A 19056-nucleotide genomic window follows, 5' to 3' on the forward strand; every position below is an offset into this window, starting at 1 on the left:
AGTATCTTTAAAGTCATGATTCTGAACTCTAGGTCCGACATCGTACTAATGTCCATATTGAGTAGGTCCCTGGCTGACGGTACTACCTCTTGTTCTTTTTGCTGAGGTGATTTTTTCGTCTTGTCATTTTGTCCAGAGGAGAATAGATGAATGAGAGAACAGAATGCTAACAGGTTTACAATGTCCCCAGCAAATATACTGTGTACAAATCAGAAAAGACCTGAAACCAGGGGAAAAGAAAGGGAAAGAAAGAAAAATAAAGAGAAAAAAAAGAAAAAAAGATAAAATCAAAAACAGAACAATACAAAAAAAGCAGAATATGATCAAATATCATCAGGCTAGTGCATAGATCAGTGCCACATACTGGATTTTGGGCGTATTTTGGTCTGTTAGAAAAAAGTGCCTCCTAAAATTTTAAAGGAAGAAAGACATATATGTACAAAATAAGGGTTGATACAATGAAGGGATAGAAGATGACTGTAAAGATGAAAATTATAAAAGATTTTATAAAAGGACTTGATAAGATAAGAAGTTGTTTGAAAAAAGAAAGAAGAAGATTTAAGAAAAAAAAGAAAAAAGGGAGAGAATGTGATCAGGCAGGAGACTAGAACAGAGCCATACACTAGTGATTTAGGGTATATTTTGATCTGTTAGAAGAAACTGTATCTCAAAATTTTAAAGAGAGAACAACTTATATATATATGCCAAAAATAAGGGTAACTACTATGAAGGGATAAAATATGACTCTAAAAATGAAAAATAAAAAATGTTTTTTTTTAAAAAAGAGATTGATAAGATGTTGGTTGAAAAGGGGAAAAAGAAAAATAAAGAAAACAGTTAACAAAAATTAACTTTGATGAACTAATGAATCATGGCAAAAAAAAAGCCATGAATTCTATGTGCAGTATTCCCCTAGCGCTGGAGTTCTCCCGTTCTCCTTGATCGGTAAACTTGGTCTTGGCTTGCTGGCTGTTTGTGCTGATCTTCTGGGGGAGGGGCCTGTTGCTGTGGTTCCCAAATGTCTTTGCCGGAGGCTGAATTGCCCCGCACTTGTAGGTCTGGGCTAAGCAAGCTGCTCGGGTTTGATCTCAGGAGCTTCTGTTCCCTGCAAGCTCTCGTTACAGACTTGGAGGACCAGGGCAAAAATGGTGGCCTCTCAATCTCCACCCGGAGGAGCTGAGAACTCGGGGCCCCGCTCCTCAGTGCGCCCACAGAGAAAAGCAGCCACTCCCTTGTCCCCGGTCTCCGTCCACACTCCGCGCTCACCCGGCCTGTGACCGAGCATTGCTATCTCTGGCACCCAACCCTGGGTGGAGTCTCCAAACCCAGCAGATCCCTGCGGTGTGCTCCCACGCAGCTCCTCCCAGGGGAGTGAGGGGAGTCTCCCCGGCTCTGCCGCTTGTTGGGTCCCTGTTGGAGGAGCAGTGGCCCGACTGGGGCACAGATCACAGTTTATGGCAACCCCAAGCTGAGAGCCCGCGCCTCGGCTCCGTCTCTGCAGCCGGCTTCCCCGCTCCGATACATGGGAGCTCTGGCACACTCAGGCACCCCCCATCTTTCTGTGACCCCAAGGGTCCTGAGACCACACTGTCCCGGGAGGATTGCACCCCCTGCTTAGCCACTGCAGCGACGTCCCTCAGCGGAGCCGACTTCTAACAGTTCCGATTTTGTGCTCGGCAGCTCTATCACTTGCCAGAAGCGGCCGGCGGAGGCCCCTCCCCCACCGTCTATCCTCCCGAATATCGTCTCGGATTCACTTCTCCGCACATCCTACCTTCCAGTAAGTGGTCGCTTCTCTGTTCAGAGAGTTGTTGCTACTCTCCTCTTCAATCTCCTGTTGAGTTCGTAGGTGTTCAGAATGGTTTGATCCCTATTCAGCTGAATTCCTGAGACCAGACGAAATCTAGGTCTCCTACTCCTCCCGAAAATAAATATTTAAACAAAAACTTGCACACAAATCCTCATAGCAGCATTATTCATAATAGTTTTTTCCCATAAAAAGTGGAAGCAATCCAGATGTTCATCCTCTGATAAGTGGATAACAAAATTGGTATATCCATACAATGGAATAATACTCAACAATAAAGAGAAATGAATTACAGACACATGTCACAACACGGATGAGCCTTCAAAACATTATGCTAAGTGAAAGGAGCCAGACACAAAAGACCACTTACTGTATGATTCCATTTATATAAAATGTCCAAAATAGGCAAATCCATAGAGACCATAGATTAGTGGTTACCAGTGGCTAGGGGGAGGGGCTTAATAATAACTGGTTCATAGATACTGGGTTTTCTCTTGGGGTAATGAAAATGTTATGGATCTAGGTAGTGGTAATTGTTGCACAACATTGTGAATGTATTAAGTGTCATTGAATTGTACACTTTAAAAAGGTAAATTTTATGTGCATTTTGTTACAATAAAACAAACTGCATTTCTGCATATTGGCACAAATCAGAAAACACAATTCTATTTTATCAGAATAAAAAGAGAGTGATTTATCTCACATCTCAGAGATGTCTGCTATTTGCATATCTAGAATTTAGCTGTTTGTATTAGCTAATTTTCTCTGTAGTAAGGCCAAAAACTATAAGCTATTGTCCATTTACATTTAAACTATTTGTTGTTTTCTTCCTTAAGATTATTGTCATTTATTCTTCTCCTACTTAAAACTTTTACCTATTTATAGATTAAAGGTTTTTCTCACTTTAAAGGACTTCAATTATTTGACATGGCCTACGATAATGGTTAGATAATGCCACAAATACCTTCATTTTGTTTGCTTTCTTGAATTACTAAACATTGTGTCATGGAGGCTCAGCCTTTAAAATTCATTGAGAGTGTGGTAATATTGTCCTGGGAAAAACTGGAGGAAAAACTAGAGGAAAAAATCACTGGCAGAAGAACTTTTATAAAAAGATAAAATAAATTAATAAAATATTAAGATAATTATTTTCCATATTCTATACTTTGTAAAATCTAATTTAAAATTCATTTGACCCTGTGTTTCTTACCTTGGTGTCATCTTAGACTATGTATCAGTTTTTAAAGTAAGGCTATCTCTCTTTTATCATCCTCAGCTGTTGAGAACAGTGTCTATAATTTTGGAACACATGGGATTGCAAAATTTTTTATTGCATTGGCTGTCTTGGGCTTATTTTATCTCCTTTTCCTTTTGTGTCTGGAGACTACATCCTGGAGCCTGCAGAACTTTCTCTCTCATAAAATTTTATCTAATGTCCACAACCTACTCATAAAAGGCAGGAAGGTAAGTAACTAACATAGACTTTAGATACAACTCAAAGAAAGCTCACTATTAGGCCAAAATGTATGAATCTACATATTCCTACCTCTATTACTTTATAAAGAAAATACCACACAATTATGTCAAGATCTAACTGAAACTAATTTGTATCATAAGTCTCATTTTAGTTGGATTGACTATGATAGAAAGCACTGCCTTATGCACATACTGTCTTTGAGATGTATCTGGTTGTAATTATGGAATTGACTTTTTAAAAACTATGTAGTGATGGGTATTAAGGAGGGCATGTGTTGGGATGAGCACTGGTTGATATATGCAACTAATGAATCATTGAACACTACAACAAAAACTTACAATATACTATATGATGGCTAACTGAATGTAATGAAAAATAAAAATACATAACTAAAAATAAGAACTATGTAGTGGAGTGCCTGGGTGGCTAGGCTGGTTAAGTGTCTGGCTTGATTTCAGCTCAGGTCATGATCTCATGGTTGTGGAATCGAGCCCCACGTCAGGCTCCACACTCAGCAGGGAGTCTGCTTGAGATTCTCTCTCTCTCTCCTCTCCCTCTGCCCCTTCCCCACTTGCTCTCTCTCTCCCTCAAATAAATATTTAAAAAGAAAACAAACAAAAAATAATGTAGTATTGTAGGGCCTCATGGCTTCTACCAGTCAGATTATTAATTATTGCTTTAGTTAACTCTCAGGATTTCACATAATCTCAGAGTTTTGCTTAGGATTTTAAAAATTATTTTAATGGTACATCTCCATTCAGTTACTGAATTCCCTTCCAGTCTGTACTTGAACTTCTTGAGGCAGGAAACCACTATAACTTTCTCTTTGTAGTTTCATTCATCCCAATTCTGTCCCTGGGTGCCATTCTGGGGTGGCTCTAGATCTTGGCCATAAGTTTCTCTGAGCCTGCAGATCTTTACTATTTCACAAGGAAGAATATTTTGAGACCATATGGCCTCTTCCACTACCTGGAATTTTGATTAGGATGAGAAAAAGTCACAATTATCTATGAGAATTAAAAGATACTGTTTTCCAAAGTGGCTGCACCAGTTTGCATTCCCACCAACAGTGCAAGAGGGTTCACCTTTCTCCACATCCTCGCCAACACTTGTTGTTTCTTGTGTTGTTGATTTTAGCCATTCTGACATGTGATAACATCTCATTGTAGTTTTGATTTGTGTTTCCCTGATAATCAGTGATGTTGAGCATCCTTTCACGTGTCTGTTGGCCATCCAGATGTCTTCTTTGGAAAAATGTCTATTCATGTTTTCTGTCCATTTTTTTAACTGGATCATTCATTTTTTGGGTGTTGAGTTTTCTAAGTTCCTTATATATTTGAGATACTAACCCCTTATCAGATATGTCATTTCTGGGGCACCTGGGTGGCTCAGTCAGTTAAGCATCCAACTCTTGATTTGGGCTCAAGGTCTGAGATCAAGCCCTGTGTCGGGCTCCATGCACAGCATGGAGATTGCTTAAGGTTCTCTCTCTCCAGGGGTATTTGGATGGCTCAGTTGGTTGAATGTCTGACTCTTGGTTTTGGCTTGGGGCATGATCTCAGGTCATGGGAATCAAGCCCTGCATTGGGCTCGCACTCAGTGTGGAGTCAGCTTGGGATTCCTTCCCCCTCCCTCTCCCTTCCCCTTTATTCCTCTCCCTGCTCACACTCTCTCTCTAAAATAAGTAAATAAAATTTAAAAGATTCTCTCTCTCTCTCTCTGCCCCTCCCCTCCTCACACACACTCTCTCTTTAAAAAAATGTCATTTTAATTTCATTTCATATCTTCTCCCATTCCATAGGTTGCCTTTTAGTTTTGTTGATTTTTTCCTTCACTGTGCAGAAACTTTTTATTCTGATGAGGTCCTAATAGTTTGTTTTTGCTTTTGTTTTCCTTGCCTCAGGAGACATATCTAGAAGGAAGTTGCTACAGCCAGTGTCAAGGAGATTACTGCCTGTATTCTCCCCTAGGATTTTTATGGTTTCCTAGACATTTCTAAATGTCTCACATTTAGACCTTTGATCCATTTTGAATTTATTTTTGTGTGTTGTGTAAGAAAGTGGTCCAGTTTCATTCTTTTGCATGTTGCTGTCCAGTTTTCCCAACACCATTTGTTGAAGAGACTGTCTTTTCCCCATTGGATATTCTTTCCTGCTTTGTCAAACATTAACTGACTATATAGTTGTGGGTTCATTTCTGGATTTTCTATTCTGTTCCATTGATCTATCTATTTTTGTGCTAGTACCATACTGTTTGGATCACTACAGCTTTGTAATATAACTTGAAGTATGGCATTTTGATGCCTCCAGCTTTGCTTTGCTTTTTCAAGGCTGCTTTGGCTATTCAGGGTCTTTTGTGGTTCCATACAAATTTTAGCTCTGCAAAAAATGCTGTTAGCATTTAGCTAGGGATTACACTGAATGTGTAGATTGCTTTGGGTAATAATGGACATTTTAACAATATTTGTTCTTCTAATCCATAAGCATGGAATGTCTTTCCATTTCTTTATGTCATCTTCAATTTCTTTCATCAGTGTTTTATAGTTTTCAGAGTACAGATCTTTTACTTCTTTGGTTAGGTTTATTCCTAAATATCTTGGTTTTTTTGTGCAATTGTATGAAATTGATTCCTTAATTTCTCTTTCTACTGCTTCATTATTAGTGTATAAAAATATAACAGATTTCTGTATGTTGACTTTGTATCCTGCAACTTTAATAAATTCATGTATCAATTCTAGTAATTTTTTTTTTGGTGGAGTCTTTCTACATTGTTTTCTATATTGAGGATCATGTTGTCTGAAATGAAGTTTGACTTCTTCCTTGCTGATTTGGATACCTCTTATTTTTGTTGTTGTTGTTGTTGTTGTCGTCTGATTGCCATAGCTAGGACTTCCAGTACTATGTTAAATAACAGTGATGAGAGTGGACATCCCTGTCTTGTTCTTGACCATACAGGGAAAGCTCTCAGTTTTACCCCCATTGAGGATGATATTACCTGTGGGTTTTTCATAGATGGCCTTTATTGTGTTGAGGTATGTTCCCTATAACTCTACTTTGTTGAGAGTTTTTATTATGAATGAATGTTGTACTCTGTCAGTGCTTTTTCTGAATCTAGTGAAATGATCATATGGTTCTTAGCCCAGATACCCCTGCAATGAAGAAGTTGTTGCCTCTAGCTTTTGGGAGTACTATCTTCAGACAACCTTTGGTTGTCATTATCTTTATGGATTGCTTCATCTACAAAAATTCTTGTCTCCCAAGGTGACACTTCTTACCAGATGGCCAGCATCCAATCACTTACAGATACAAGAGTAAAATGTTTGGTGTTCTCAATGCCTCTCAAACAACTTCAAGGCCCCATGGGGTCGAATGAAGATATCATTTGACCTTCATCACAGCTTGACTTCTCCCTCTGCCTACTCCTGATTCCTTCCTCTCCTTTACACAGGTTTTGGTCCCAAGGGAACTCTACGTGCAAGTTAGTTCCAAGAGAGTTCTAAGAAAGTATATAATAAGATGGGGTTTTAGGACTAGATCATTCCCCACTCAGCTCTCAACGAGGTCCATGTTACTGGTAGCAAAGGAAACACATATTTCCTCTGACACAAAGCAGTAGTCTAGTTGTTAAAATTTTCACCAGTGCTGAATTGGGATGATATATCAAGAGACTGCACTGATTGATGGGTATATCAAAGAATCAGGAAATATGGGGGAAATAGCACCCATTAGAACAATGGAATTGTGAAACTGTTGCTAAGCTCATTGCTTTATAAAATAAAAGGCCAAGAGTTATTAGCAGGAGACTGAAAGCCAAGTGTGAAAGTGAAAGGACTTCCTTGGTCCCATATAATGGAGCTCTTGTTTCCTTCAGTGGAAGGGCTGAGAAAAGTGAGTACTGGGAGCAAGGTCCAATTTTCAGATTTTATGAGCTCCAGGAAGGTCAAATTCTCAACCAGGGCAGATCTGCTATGCCAAGATCACAGCTCTTATTAGAAAAGAATGGGACTCCGATACATGGAATAGGGACATCTGAGTTAATGACCCAAAAATCTTAAATTCCCAGATTCCCCTGAACCCTCAGAGTCTAAAGAAGTGGCACACTCCTCTCTATAAAGAATCCACACTCCCTTCGCTTGTGAAGGTGAAGGTGAAGGTGAAGAAAATATAGAGGTCTCCCCTGCAAAACAGCATGTGCTCATTCACAGCTTTCATAATCTACCAAATACTCCCTCACTAATCAGTAGAACACAAAGACAGAAAATCATTGAAGAACTGTAAGACACTATCTACCAACTAGATCTAGTTATTTATAGAACACTCCCCATAATAAGAATAGTGCACATGGAACCGTCACCCAAAATACACCATTCACAATTTTAAAAGAATTGAAATAATGCAGTGTTTTCTGATCATCATGAAATTTGACTATGAATGAATAACAGAAATATAATGGGAAAACCTCTGTAGACATTGGGAAATTAAGCAACACACATCTCTGGAACCCATTCATCAAAGAGAAAATTGCAAAGGAAATTAGGAAATATTTTGAATTGAATGAAAATGAAAACAACATATCAAAATTTGTGGGATGTGACTAAAGCGATGTTTTAACGGAAATTTAAAGTATTAAATGCTTATATTATTAATGAAAAAAGGTCCCATCTTATTTTATTTTTCCTTCCCTTCCCCTATGTTCATCTGTTTTGTTTCTTAAATTCCACATACAAATGAAATCATATGGTATTTGTCTTCCTGACTGACTTATTTCACTTAGCATAATACCCTCTAGTTCCATCTACATCGTCGCAAATGGCAAGATTTCATTCTTTTTGATGGCTGAGTGATATTTCATTGTATATATATATGCCACATCTTTATCCATTCTTCTGTTGATGGACATATGGTCTCCTTTCATATTTTGGCTATTGTGGACATTGTTGCTATAAACATTGGAGTGCAATTGCCCCTTCAAATCACTGTTTGTATCCTTTGGATAAATACCTAGTAGTGCAATTGCTGGCTCATAGGATAGCTCTATTTTTAAGTTTTGGAGGAACCTCCATACTGTCTTCCAGACTGGCTGCAACAGTTTGCATTCCCCCCAAAAGTGTAAGAGGGTTCCCCTTTCTCCGCATCCTTGCCAACATCTGTTGTTTCCTGAGTTGTTAATTTTAGCCATTCTGAGAGGGAGGCAAACCGTAAGAGATGCTGAACTCTAGGAAGTAAACTGAGGATTGCTGGAGGGGAGGTGGTTGGGGGGAAGGGATAATTGGGTGATGGGCATTAAGGAGGGCACTAGATGTAATGAGCACCAGGTATTATATGCAACTGATGAATCACTAAATTCTACCTCTGAAACTAAAAAAAAAGAAAAAGAAAAAGTCCCAGGTTAATAATTGAAACTTCCACCTCGATAAGGAAAAGAAGCAAAATACACTCAGAGCAGGCAGAAGTAAATAAAAATAAAGGAAATAAAATTGAAAACAGAAAAGCAGTTGAGAAAAATGAATGCAACCAAAAACTAATTTTAAAAAAAGATTATAATTGATAAGCCTATAGCCAGAGTAATCATGAAATAGAAACATATCACCAATATGAGGACAAATGAAGGATTATCAGTATGGATACCACAGAAATTAAAATCCAATCTATCTCACAAGTTTATAACCTTAGATGAAATAGAACAATTCCTAGAAAGACACAAACTACCAAAACTCACTCAAGAATAAACTAAATAGTTTTATTTCAATTAAAGACATCATATGCATAGTATAAAACCTCCAAAAAAGAGAATGCTAAGCCTGTATAATTTCATTTATGAATTCTACCAGAAAATTAAAGAAGAAATAGCATCAATTCTGCATTATTTCTTCCAGAAAGTAGAAGTGAGAAAATTTTCCAATTCATTTTGTGAAACCATCATTACCCTAATACAAAAATGGAGAAATTTATAAGAAACCAATACCCCTCAAGAACACAGACACACAAATTCTTAACAAAATATTCATAATAGAACCCAAGAATATATGGGAGGAATAATACACCATGAACAAGTGGGGTTTATTCCATGAATGTAAAGCTAGTTTAATATTTGAAAATTAATATTACCCACAATGTTAATAATATCAAGAAGAAAAACCACATGTTCATACCAATTATTGCAGAAAAAGCACTTGACAGCATTCAACATCCATTTGTGATTTTTCAAAAAACTGCTAACCAAGAAAAGAAAGGAAACACTTCAACCTGATAAGTGGCATCCACTTATATAGTCTACAGCAAACATAATGATGAAAGAGTGAATGTTTTCCCCCTAAGATCGAAAGCAGGGCAAGGATGTTCACTCTTACTATACATCCAATTTATTTAGACTGGAAAAGAAAAAAACACTTAAAGCAGCTCTCTTCTCACTCTTCTGACTAGCATGTTTACTGAGCTAAATATATTCTCCTGCTCCATTCCTCCTTAATGAAGTACTGTTAAATGAGTACTTGTTGCAAAAATAGACAATTCAAAATAACAAAGTTGTGCTCAAACACTACAAATTACTATTCACAAAACATGTCCTGTTGGTTCATTCCTACTTATCTCTCAATCAGCTCCCACTGCTGATGGTAGCTTTCTTCCTTCCCCACCCTACCTTCACTCTTTCAATAAATCCTTATTTATTCTTCAAGCTCTGACTTTGCCTATCAAGGGTATTTCCTTCAAAAAAAGAAAGAATCCATTCTTTCTTTTTAACTTGGATCTCATGGTGCCTTCAACATATTTTATTTGTAACAAATCACACTAGACAGCAATTAATAGTACCAGTGTGGCTTTTGTTTTCCATGAAGTGCCCATGTTATTGGCAAGAACATACTGCTTACTCACAGCTGTGGAAAAACTTGCTCTTGACTATGATTTCCAAATCTAAGCAAGTCAAGAATAAACTTGTGCATGAGAGTTCAGGAAATTAGTAGGAAGGCTCTTGGAAATCATGCAAACATTTTCTGACATCTTTGATATTACTTCCTTGGGTCAGCATTCAGAAGGTCACTCAGTTTAAACCAGATATCTAAAGTATATTCTTACTTGTGATTCTTGTCTTAAAAATAGTCTACAGTGTCCTGTCAAACAGTCAAGGATTATGAGGATGAAGATATAAAAAATGAAGAAAATAGAGCCCTGACACTGCCTCCCAAGTTAAGGAATACCCCACTTGTTCTGAAAGAACTTACAAAGGTAACATCATTCAATAATCAACATTGCCCTGAACTGTAGCCCACAATTCCTGGCAAGAATTTATTGGTAGTACAACTAACTATTGGAGTTCTATGGGACCTGTGTATATCTGGTAAAATAGAAGGCTGAGAGTGGAAGGGTGAAACAGTCACAGGTACCAGTCTACAGGAGTTTCAGGTTATGGTTGTAGTTGGCCCATAATCAGTGCTCCAGTACACTGTGGGGTTTTTTTTTTCTTATTTCCTCAGGTTTATTATAAGTGTCCAGTTGTAAAGGCTGTAAGACATATCTCCCTTGTAGTCCAGAAATCTGAGTGCTTTGGATTACTTGGATTAAATGGAGCTGGGAAAACCACTACATTCAAAATATTGACTGGAGAGGATACCACAACATCAGGAGCTGTGTTGATTGATGGCTTTAACATTACTAAAAATATCAGAAAGGTATTTCTCTTACTAATCACTGAGTTGGTACCCTAAAGGAGAAGGCAACTGGGCAAGTGGGTGGGGGACATGAAAGGGAAGCTGGAAGCACTAATATATATATTCTTTCCTCAAAAGTAACAGAATCCAGGGACAGCAATAGTCATGATAACATATTGAGTTTGGGAAAAGGCAAATATTCTTTCTGTTTGAAACAAAGTCTGAGTATCTTTAATGGGCCAAACTAGAAACAGGAAGAGCAGTTATTTCACTTAAACTGCTATGACACAGTTAAGAGTTTGGTATGAAACAATTATTAGAGAAAGTAGTTGTGAATGATATTAAGAAAGTCAAATTGAAGAGAAAGACATGTATTGTATGACCTCATTGATATGAGGAATTCTTAATCTCAGGAAACAAACTGAGGGTTGCTGGAGTGGTGGGGGTGGGAGGGATGGGGCAGCTGGGTGATAGACATTGGGGAGGGTATGTGCTACGGTGAGCGCTGTGAATTGTGCAAGACTGTTGAATCACAGATCTGTACCTCTGAAACAAATAATACGTTATATGTTAAGAAGAAGAAGATGATGATGATGATGATAGCAGGAGGGGAAGAATGAAGGGGGGGAAATTGGAGGGGGAGATGAACCATGAGAGACAATGGACTCTGAAAAACAAACTAAAGGTTCTAAAGGGGAGGGGGTGGGAGGATGTGTTGGCCTGGTTATGGGTATTAGGAGGGCACGTTCTGCATGGAGCACTGGGTGTTATATGCAAATAATGAATCATGGAACACTACATCAAAAACTAATGATGTAATGTATGGTGATTAACATAACATAAAAATAAATAAATAAATAAATAAATAAGAAAGTGAAGAGCAAAAAAAAAAAGAAAGAAAGTTGAATTGACAGGGTTTGGAGTCCATTTGGGTGTGGCTTATAAGGAAAACAGATGATCTTAAGATATGGTCCAGATTTCTATCATGAGCCAGTGAATAGGTGAAAGTTCCACTTACCAATATAGTAACACAGGGATGAGTGTGTTTGAAAGAGGATATGTTGAGTGTAAGATACCTGTGACACATCCAAATGGGAGAACAGCCAACAGGCAGTTGGAATCCATGAATTGATTTAGAGATATAAATTTGGGATTCATCAAAGTACAAGTGAAATTTAAACTGGATAGATAAGATAATCTATTGAGAGTATGTATAATAATGAGAAGAGAGATAGGGGCTGAATCCTGAGGACTATCAACATTTCTAAGACAGAGAGAATAACTGACAAAAAAATGGGGAGGATTAGTGATATAGGAGGAAAATCTGGATAAAGTTTTATTGCACAATTCACTTGAAGAGAAAATGTCAAAAAGGAAATGAAACAGAAATGTCAGGCAAGATAGACCTGAGTAGTGTACACTGGACATCACTGAAACCTGAAGCAGTGGGTTGACATACAGACAGGTGAGGATGGGGAAATAATGAATGTGGACAAAACATAGAAGAAAGGCAGCTGTCAAACAAAAGAGGAAAAAGAGTGACACCCAGAGTTTTAGGAAATAACAAAGACAGAATCATAATTTCTAATAACTAGTAACTAGGTCATGTTTATATAAATGGGTGGGAAGCAATAAGAAGTTTAAAATACATAGCAACAGGAGCTCTCTGAGAAAAGAGGGTATTCATTCAAATGAACCATAAATCAAAACAATATAAAAAGGTATACAAGTGAGTCTAATTCCCTCTCCTACCCACCTTTCCCTCATCCCTTCCCACAGGAAAAAAAAAAACAACTTTTATCGCAGTACATATACTTTATGCATACTCAATAAAATATAATGATCTATCTTCCATTTTACTACACAAAATGGAACATATTACACACAATCTTCTGGATCTTGCTGAAGTGCTTTCCATATATGTTTATACAAATTATACAAATCCATATATGTTTATACAAGCAATTTTTGCAAATGCCTATTTCCATAAACCAACCACAACAGAGTATATGATCAACTCTTGGATTTTTGCCAGTCTGGTAGATTTTTTTCATCTTTGGTATAGTTTTAATTTTTCTCTTATTATAAGTGAGGTTGCATAACTTTTTATTTTTTTAAGATTTTTATTTATTTTATTTATTTGACAGAGAGAGAGAGAGAGTGAGAGAGGGAACACAAGCAGGGGGAGTGGGAGAAGAAGAAGCAGGCTTCCAGCTGAGCAGGGAGCCCTATGCGGGGCTTGATCCCAGGGTCCTGGGATCCTGACCTGAGCCGAAGGCAGACGCTTAATGACTGAGCCACCCAGGGGCCCCTGCATAACATTTTAAAGAAAAATTTTATATAATAAAGGTGTACATCATGATGGCATATATATATATAATAGTTACTTTAGACAAGCTAATCAACACGTCTTCTCCTCACCTAACTTTTTTTTTAATGTAATGACAGTACCTGAAAGCTACTCTCCTAGCAAATGAATGGATAAAGAAGATGTGGTATATATAAATATATACAATGAAATATTACACAGCCATCCAAAAAAATTAAATCTTGCCATTTGCAACAACGTGGTTGGAACTAGAGGGTATTATGCTAAGAGAAATTAGTCAATCAAAGAAAGACAGTTATCAAATGATCTCACTGATATGTGGAATTTAAGGAACAAAACAGAGGACCATAGGGGAAGAGAGGGAGAAAAACCATAAGAGACTCTTTTTTAATTTTTTTTAAAGATTTTATCTATTTATTTGACAGAGACTCTTAATCATAGGAAACACACTGAGGGTTGCTGGAGGGGAGGGGGATGAAGGGATGGGGTAACTGGGTGATGGACATTAAGGAGGACATGTGATGTAATGAGCATTGGGTATTATATAAGACTGATGAATCATGGACCTGTACCTCTGAAACTAATACATTATATTTTAATTAATTGAATTTAAATTTTAAAAATGTTTTTAAAAAATAAAAAATTAATCAACTTTGCATACCAGCAATAAATCTCATTTGCTCAAAATATATCATCTTTTTGATGTGTTGTTCAACTTGGTTTGCTAGTATTTTATTGAGGATTTTGCATCTATGTTCATCAGAGATATTGGCCTATAGTTTTTTTTTTAACTTTTTTTATTGTTATGTTAATCACCATATATTACATAATTTGTTTTGGTGTAGTGTTCCATGATTCATTGTTTGTTCATAACACCCAGTGCTTCATGCAGAATGTGCCCTCTTTAATACCCATCACCAGGCTAACCCATCCCCCTACCCTCCTCCCCTCTAGAAACCTCAGTTTGTTTTTCAGAGTCCATCATCTCTCATGGTTCATCTCCCCCTCTGACTTACTCCCCTTCATTCTTCCTCTCCTGCTATCTTCTTCTTTTTCTTAAAATATGTTGTGTTATTTGTTTCAGAAGTACAGATCTGTGATTCAACAGTCTTACACAATTCACAGCCCTCACCGTAGCACATATCTTCCCCAATGTCTATCACCCAGCCACCCCATCCCTCCCACCCCCGACCACTCCAGCAACCCTCAGTTTGTTCCTGAGATTAAGAATTCCTCATATCAGTGAGGTCATATGATACATGTCTTTCTCTGATTGACTTATTTCACTCAGCATAACACCCTCCAGTTCCATCCACGTCGTTGCAAATGGTAAGATCTCATTCCTTTTGATTGGCCTATAGTTTTTTTGTTTGTTTGTTTTGTTTTTCTTTTAGTGTCTTTTTGTGGCTTTGGTCTCAGGGTGAGGCTGGCCTCATAAAATGAGTTTGGAAGTGTTCCTTCCTCTTGAATTTTTTAGAGAAATTTAGGAATGATTATTACTAACTCTTCGAATGTTTGGTAGAATTCAGCCATGAAGCCATCTGGTCCTGGGCTTTTCTTCATTGGGAAGATTTTGATTACTATTTTAATCTCCTTATTTATTAGGTCTCTTTGGGCTTTCTATTTCTTCTTAATTCAGTCTTGGCAAGTGTATTTTTCTAGGAATTTATCTATTTTTCTAGGTTATACAATATGTTCATATATATTTGGTCCTGATAGTCCTTTATAATCATTGTTATATCTGAAATACCCTTTGTAATATCTCTGCTTTCATTTCTGATTTTACTTATGTCTTTTCTCTTTTTTCTTAGTCTTACTAATTTTGTTTGTTTCAAAAGTAACTTTTAGTTTCATTGATTTTTTTCTATTCTTTTTCATTTCTCCAGATCTTTATTATTTTTACTTCTGCTAAACTTAGATTTCACTTCTTCTGGTTCCTTGGAGTATAAAGTTAGGGTGTTTATTTGAGATCTCTTTTCTTTTTAAATACATGTGTTCATTACTTAAATGTTTTTCTTAGTATTGCTTTGCTGTATCCTATAAGTTTTGGTGAGTTGTTTTTAATTTTCCTTAGTCTCAAGATATATCTTAAATTCCTGGGGTGCCTGGGTGGCTCAGTCGTTAAGCGTCTGCCTTCGGCTCGGGTCATGATCCCAGCGCCCTGGGATCGAGCCCCGCATCGGGCTCCCTGCTCCGCGGGAAGCCTGCTTCTCCCTCTCCCACTCCCCCTGCTTGTGTTCCCTCTCTCGCTATGTCTCTCTGTGTCAAATAAATAAAATCTTTTTTTAAAAAAAAGATATATTTTAAATTCCCTTTTCATTTTATCTTTCACCCAGTGATTATTCAAGAGTGTGTTTTTTAGTTTCCACATATTTGTGAATTTTCCTGTTTTGTTGTTGTTACAGATTTCTAGTTTCATTCCACTATGGTCAGAAAAGATACATGGTATGATTTCAATGTTCTCAAATTTATTAAGACTTTTTTGGTGACCTAATATGTGGATCTATCCTGGAGAATGTTCTCTGTGCACATGACAAGAATGTATGTTCTTCTGCTGTTGGGTGGAAAGTTCTGTATGTGTCTGTTAGGTCCATTTGGTCTATAGTGTTGTTCAAGTCTACTGTTTTTTGTTGATTTGCTATATAGAAGTTCTATCCAATATTAAAGGTGGGGTATTGAAATCTCTTACTATTATTCTATTGCTGTTAATTCCTCCTTTGGAACTGTTAATATTAGCTTTATATACTTAGGTATTCTGATGTTGGGTGCATATATATTTACAAATGTTACATATTCCTGTTGATTTGACGCTTTTACCATTATGTAATGACCTTCCATGTCTCTAGAGATAATTTTTGCTTTATTTTTTTAAAGATTTTATATTTTTTCCTGAAACTATTCTCTTTTTTTATCATATTCAGTTAGCCAACATATAGTACATCATTAGTTTTTGATGTAGTGTTTAATAATTCATTAGTTGCATATAACACCCAGTGCTTTAGCTTTAGAGTTTACTTTGTCTGATTAGTATTACCCTTCCTGCTATATTTTGGTTACCATTTGCATGGAATATCTCTTTCCATCCCTTCACATCCAGCCTATGTGTGTCTTTGAATCTGATATGAGTTTATTGTGGATAACAACAGTTGGATTCTGGTTATTTATGCATTCAGCTACTCTGTGTCTTTTTATTGGGGACTTAGTCCATTTACATTTAAAATGATTATTGATAGAGGATTTACTATTGCCACTTTGTAAACTTATCTGTCAGTTTTGTAGTTATTTTGTCCCTCTTTTTCTCTCTTGCTGTTTTCCCTTATGTTTTGTTGTTGTTGTTGTTTTGTATTGATAGGTTTCCTTTCTCTTTATGTGTATAACTTCTATTGCTATTTTCTTTGTGTTTACCAAGGGGTTTACATAAAATATCTTATGTTTATTTTAAGCTTATAATACCTTGTGACAAATTGCACAAGAACTCTTAAATTTCAGGGTGCCTGGGTGGTTCAGTCAGTTGAGCATCTAATTCTTGGTTTCAGCATGGGTCATGATCTCATGGATTATGAGATGGAGTCCTGTGTGTGGCTCCCCAGTCAACGGGGAGTATGCTTGGAGATTCTCTCCCTCTGACCCTCCCCCCCACATTCTCTCCATATCTCTCTGTCTCACACACACACACATAAATAAATAAATCTTTTTTAAAAAGAACTATTAACTCTTTTTCTTATTTAAATTCAGTTTAATTAACATATAGTGTACTATTAGTTTGAGACATAAAATTTAGTGATTCATCACTTGCTCATTCCATCAAGTGTCCTGCTTAATGCCTATCACCCAGTTACCCCATCTCCCCACCCACCCCCTCCAGCAACCGTTTCCTATAGTTAAGAGCCTCTTATGTTTTGTCTCCCTCTCTACTTTCATCTTTTTTATTTTTCCTTCCCTTCCCCTATGTTCATCCATTTTGTTTCTTAAAGTCCACATATGAGTGAAATCATATCATATTTGTCTTTCTCTGACTGACTTATTTCACTTAGCATAATACCCTCTAGTTCCATCCACGTCATTGCAAATGACAAGAGTTCGTTCTCTTTGATGGCTGAGTAATATTCCATTGTATGTATGTGTGTATCTTCTTTATCCATTCATCTGTCAATGGACATCTGGGCTCTTTCCATCATAGTTATTGTGGACAATGCTGCTATAAACATTGGGGTACATGTGCCCCTTCAAATCACTATGTTTGTATCCTTTAGATAAATACCTAGTAGTGCAATTGCTGGGTCATAGGGTAGCTCTTTTTTTTAACTTTTTTGAGGAAGCTCCATTCTGTTTTCCAGACTGGCTGCACCAGCCTCATTTCCACCAACCATGTAAGACAGTTCCCCTTTTTCCACATCTTTGCCAACATCTGTTGTTTCCTGACTTGTTAATTTTAGCCATCCTGACTGGTGTGAGGTGGTATTTCATTGTAGTTTTGATTTGTATTTCCCTGTTGTGATGTGGAGCATTTTTTCATCTGTCTGTTGGCCATTTGTATGTTTTCTTTGGAAAAATGTCTATTCGTGACTTCTGCTCATTTCTTGACTGGATTTTTTGGGTTTTGGGGTGTTGAGTTTGATAAGTTCTTTATAGATTTTGGGTACTAGCCCTTTATCTGATAAGACATTTGAAAATACCTTCTCCCATTCTGTAGGTTGCCTTTTAGTTTTGTTGATTGTTTCTTTTGCTGTGCAAAAGCTTTATATCTTGATGAGGTGCAAATAGTTCATTTTTGCTTTTGTTTCCCTTGCCTTTGAAGACGTGTCTAGCAAGAACTTGCTGTGGCTGAGGTCAAAGAGGTTGCTGCCTGTGTTCTTCCTCTAGGATTTTGATGGATTCCTGTCTCACATTGAGGTCTTTCATCCATTTTGAGTTTATTTTAGTGTATGTATAAGAAAGTGGTCCAGTTTCATTCTTCTACATGTGGCTGTCCAATTTTCCCAGCAACATTTATTGAAGAGGCTGTCTTTTTTCCATTGGATATTTTTTCCTGCTTTGTCAAAGATTAGTTAACCAGAGAGCTGAGGGTCCATTTCTGGGTTCTCTATTCTGTTCCATTGATCTGTGTGTCTGTTTTTATGCCATTACCATACTGTCTTGATGATTACAGCTTTGTAATAACGCTTGAAGTCCAAAATTGTAATGCCTCCAGCTTTGGTTTTCTTTTTCAACATTCCTTTGGCTATTCTGGGTCTTTTCTGCCTCCATATGAATTTTAGGGTTGTTTGTTCCAGCTCTGTGAAAAATGTTGATGGTATTTTGATAGAAATTGCGTTGAATGTATAGATTGCTTTGGGCAACATAGACATTTTCACAATATTTGTTCTTCCAATCCATGAGCGTGGAATGTCTTTCCTTTTCTTTGTGTTTTCCTCAATTTCTTTCATAAGTGTTCTATAGTTTTCAGAGTACAGATCCTTTACTTCTTTGGTTAGGTTTATTCCTAGGTATCTTATGGTTTTGGTGCTATTGTAAATGGGATCAATTCCTTAATTTCTCTTTCTTCAGTTATGTTGTTAGTGTATAGACATGCACCTAATTTCTGTGCATTGATTTTGTATCCTGACACACTGTGAATTCCTGTATGAGATCTAGCAATTTTTGAGTGGAGTCTTTTGGGTCTTCCACATGGAGTATCATGCCTTCATCGAAGAGTGAGAGTTTGCCTTCTTCTTTGCCAATTTGGATGCCTTTGATAGCTTTTTGTTCTCTGGTTGATGAGGCTAGGACTTCTAGTACTATGTTAAACAAAAGTGGTG

The 19056-nt window shown here is 37.1% G+C and overlaps 1 protein-coding gene across 1 annotated transcript in view; it reads left to right on the top strand.

Moving 5' to 3' along the window:
- Positions 1-19056, top strand: part of LOC114198787 (phospholipid-transporting ATPase ABCA3-like) — a 193365-nt gene that overhangs the window by 125192 nt on the left and 49117 nt on the right. The window contains 3 exon segments of the mRNA XM_088017066.1: positions 3084-3271; positions 10382-10507; positions 10756-10950. Of these exon segments, the coding sequence (XP_087873192.1) occupies positions 3084-3271; positions 10382-10507; positions 10756-10950 (509 nt within the window).

The sequence above is a fragment of the Eumetopias jubatus genome, unplaced genomic scaffold (genome assembly GCF_037043125.1).
Source record: "Eumetopias jubatus isolate StellerSeaLion01/CBP00866 unplaced genomic scaffold, mEumJub1_p1.0 scaffold_12, whole genome shotgun sequence".
Taxonomy (NCBI): domain Eukaryota; kingdom Metazoa; phylum Chordata; class Mammalia; order Carnivora; family Otariidae; genus Eumetopias; species Eumetopias jubatus.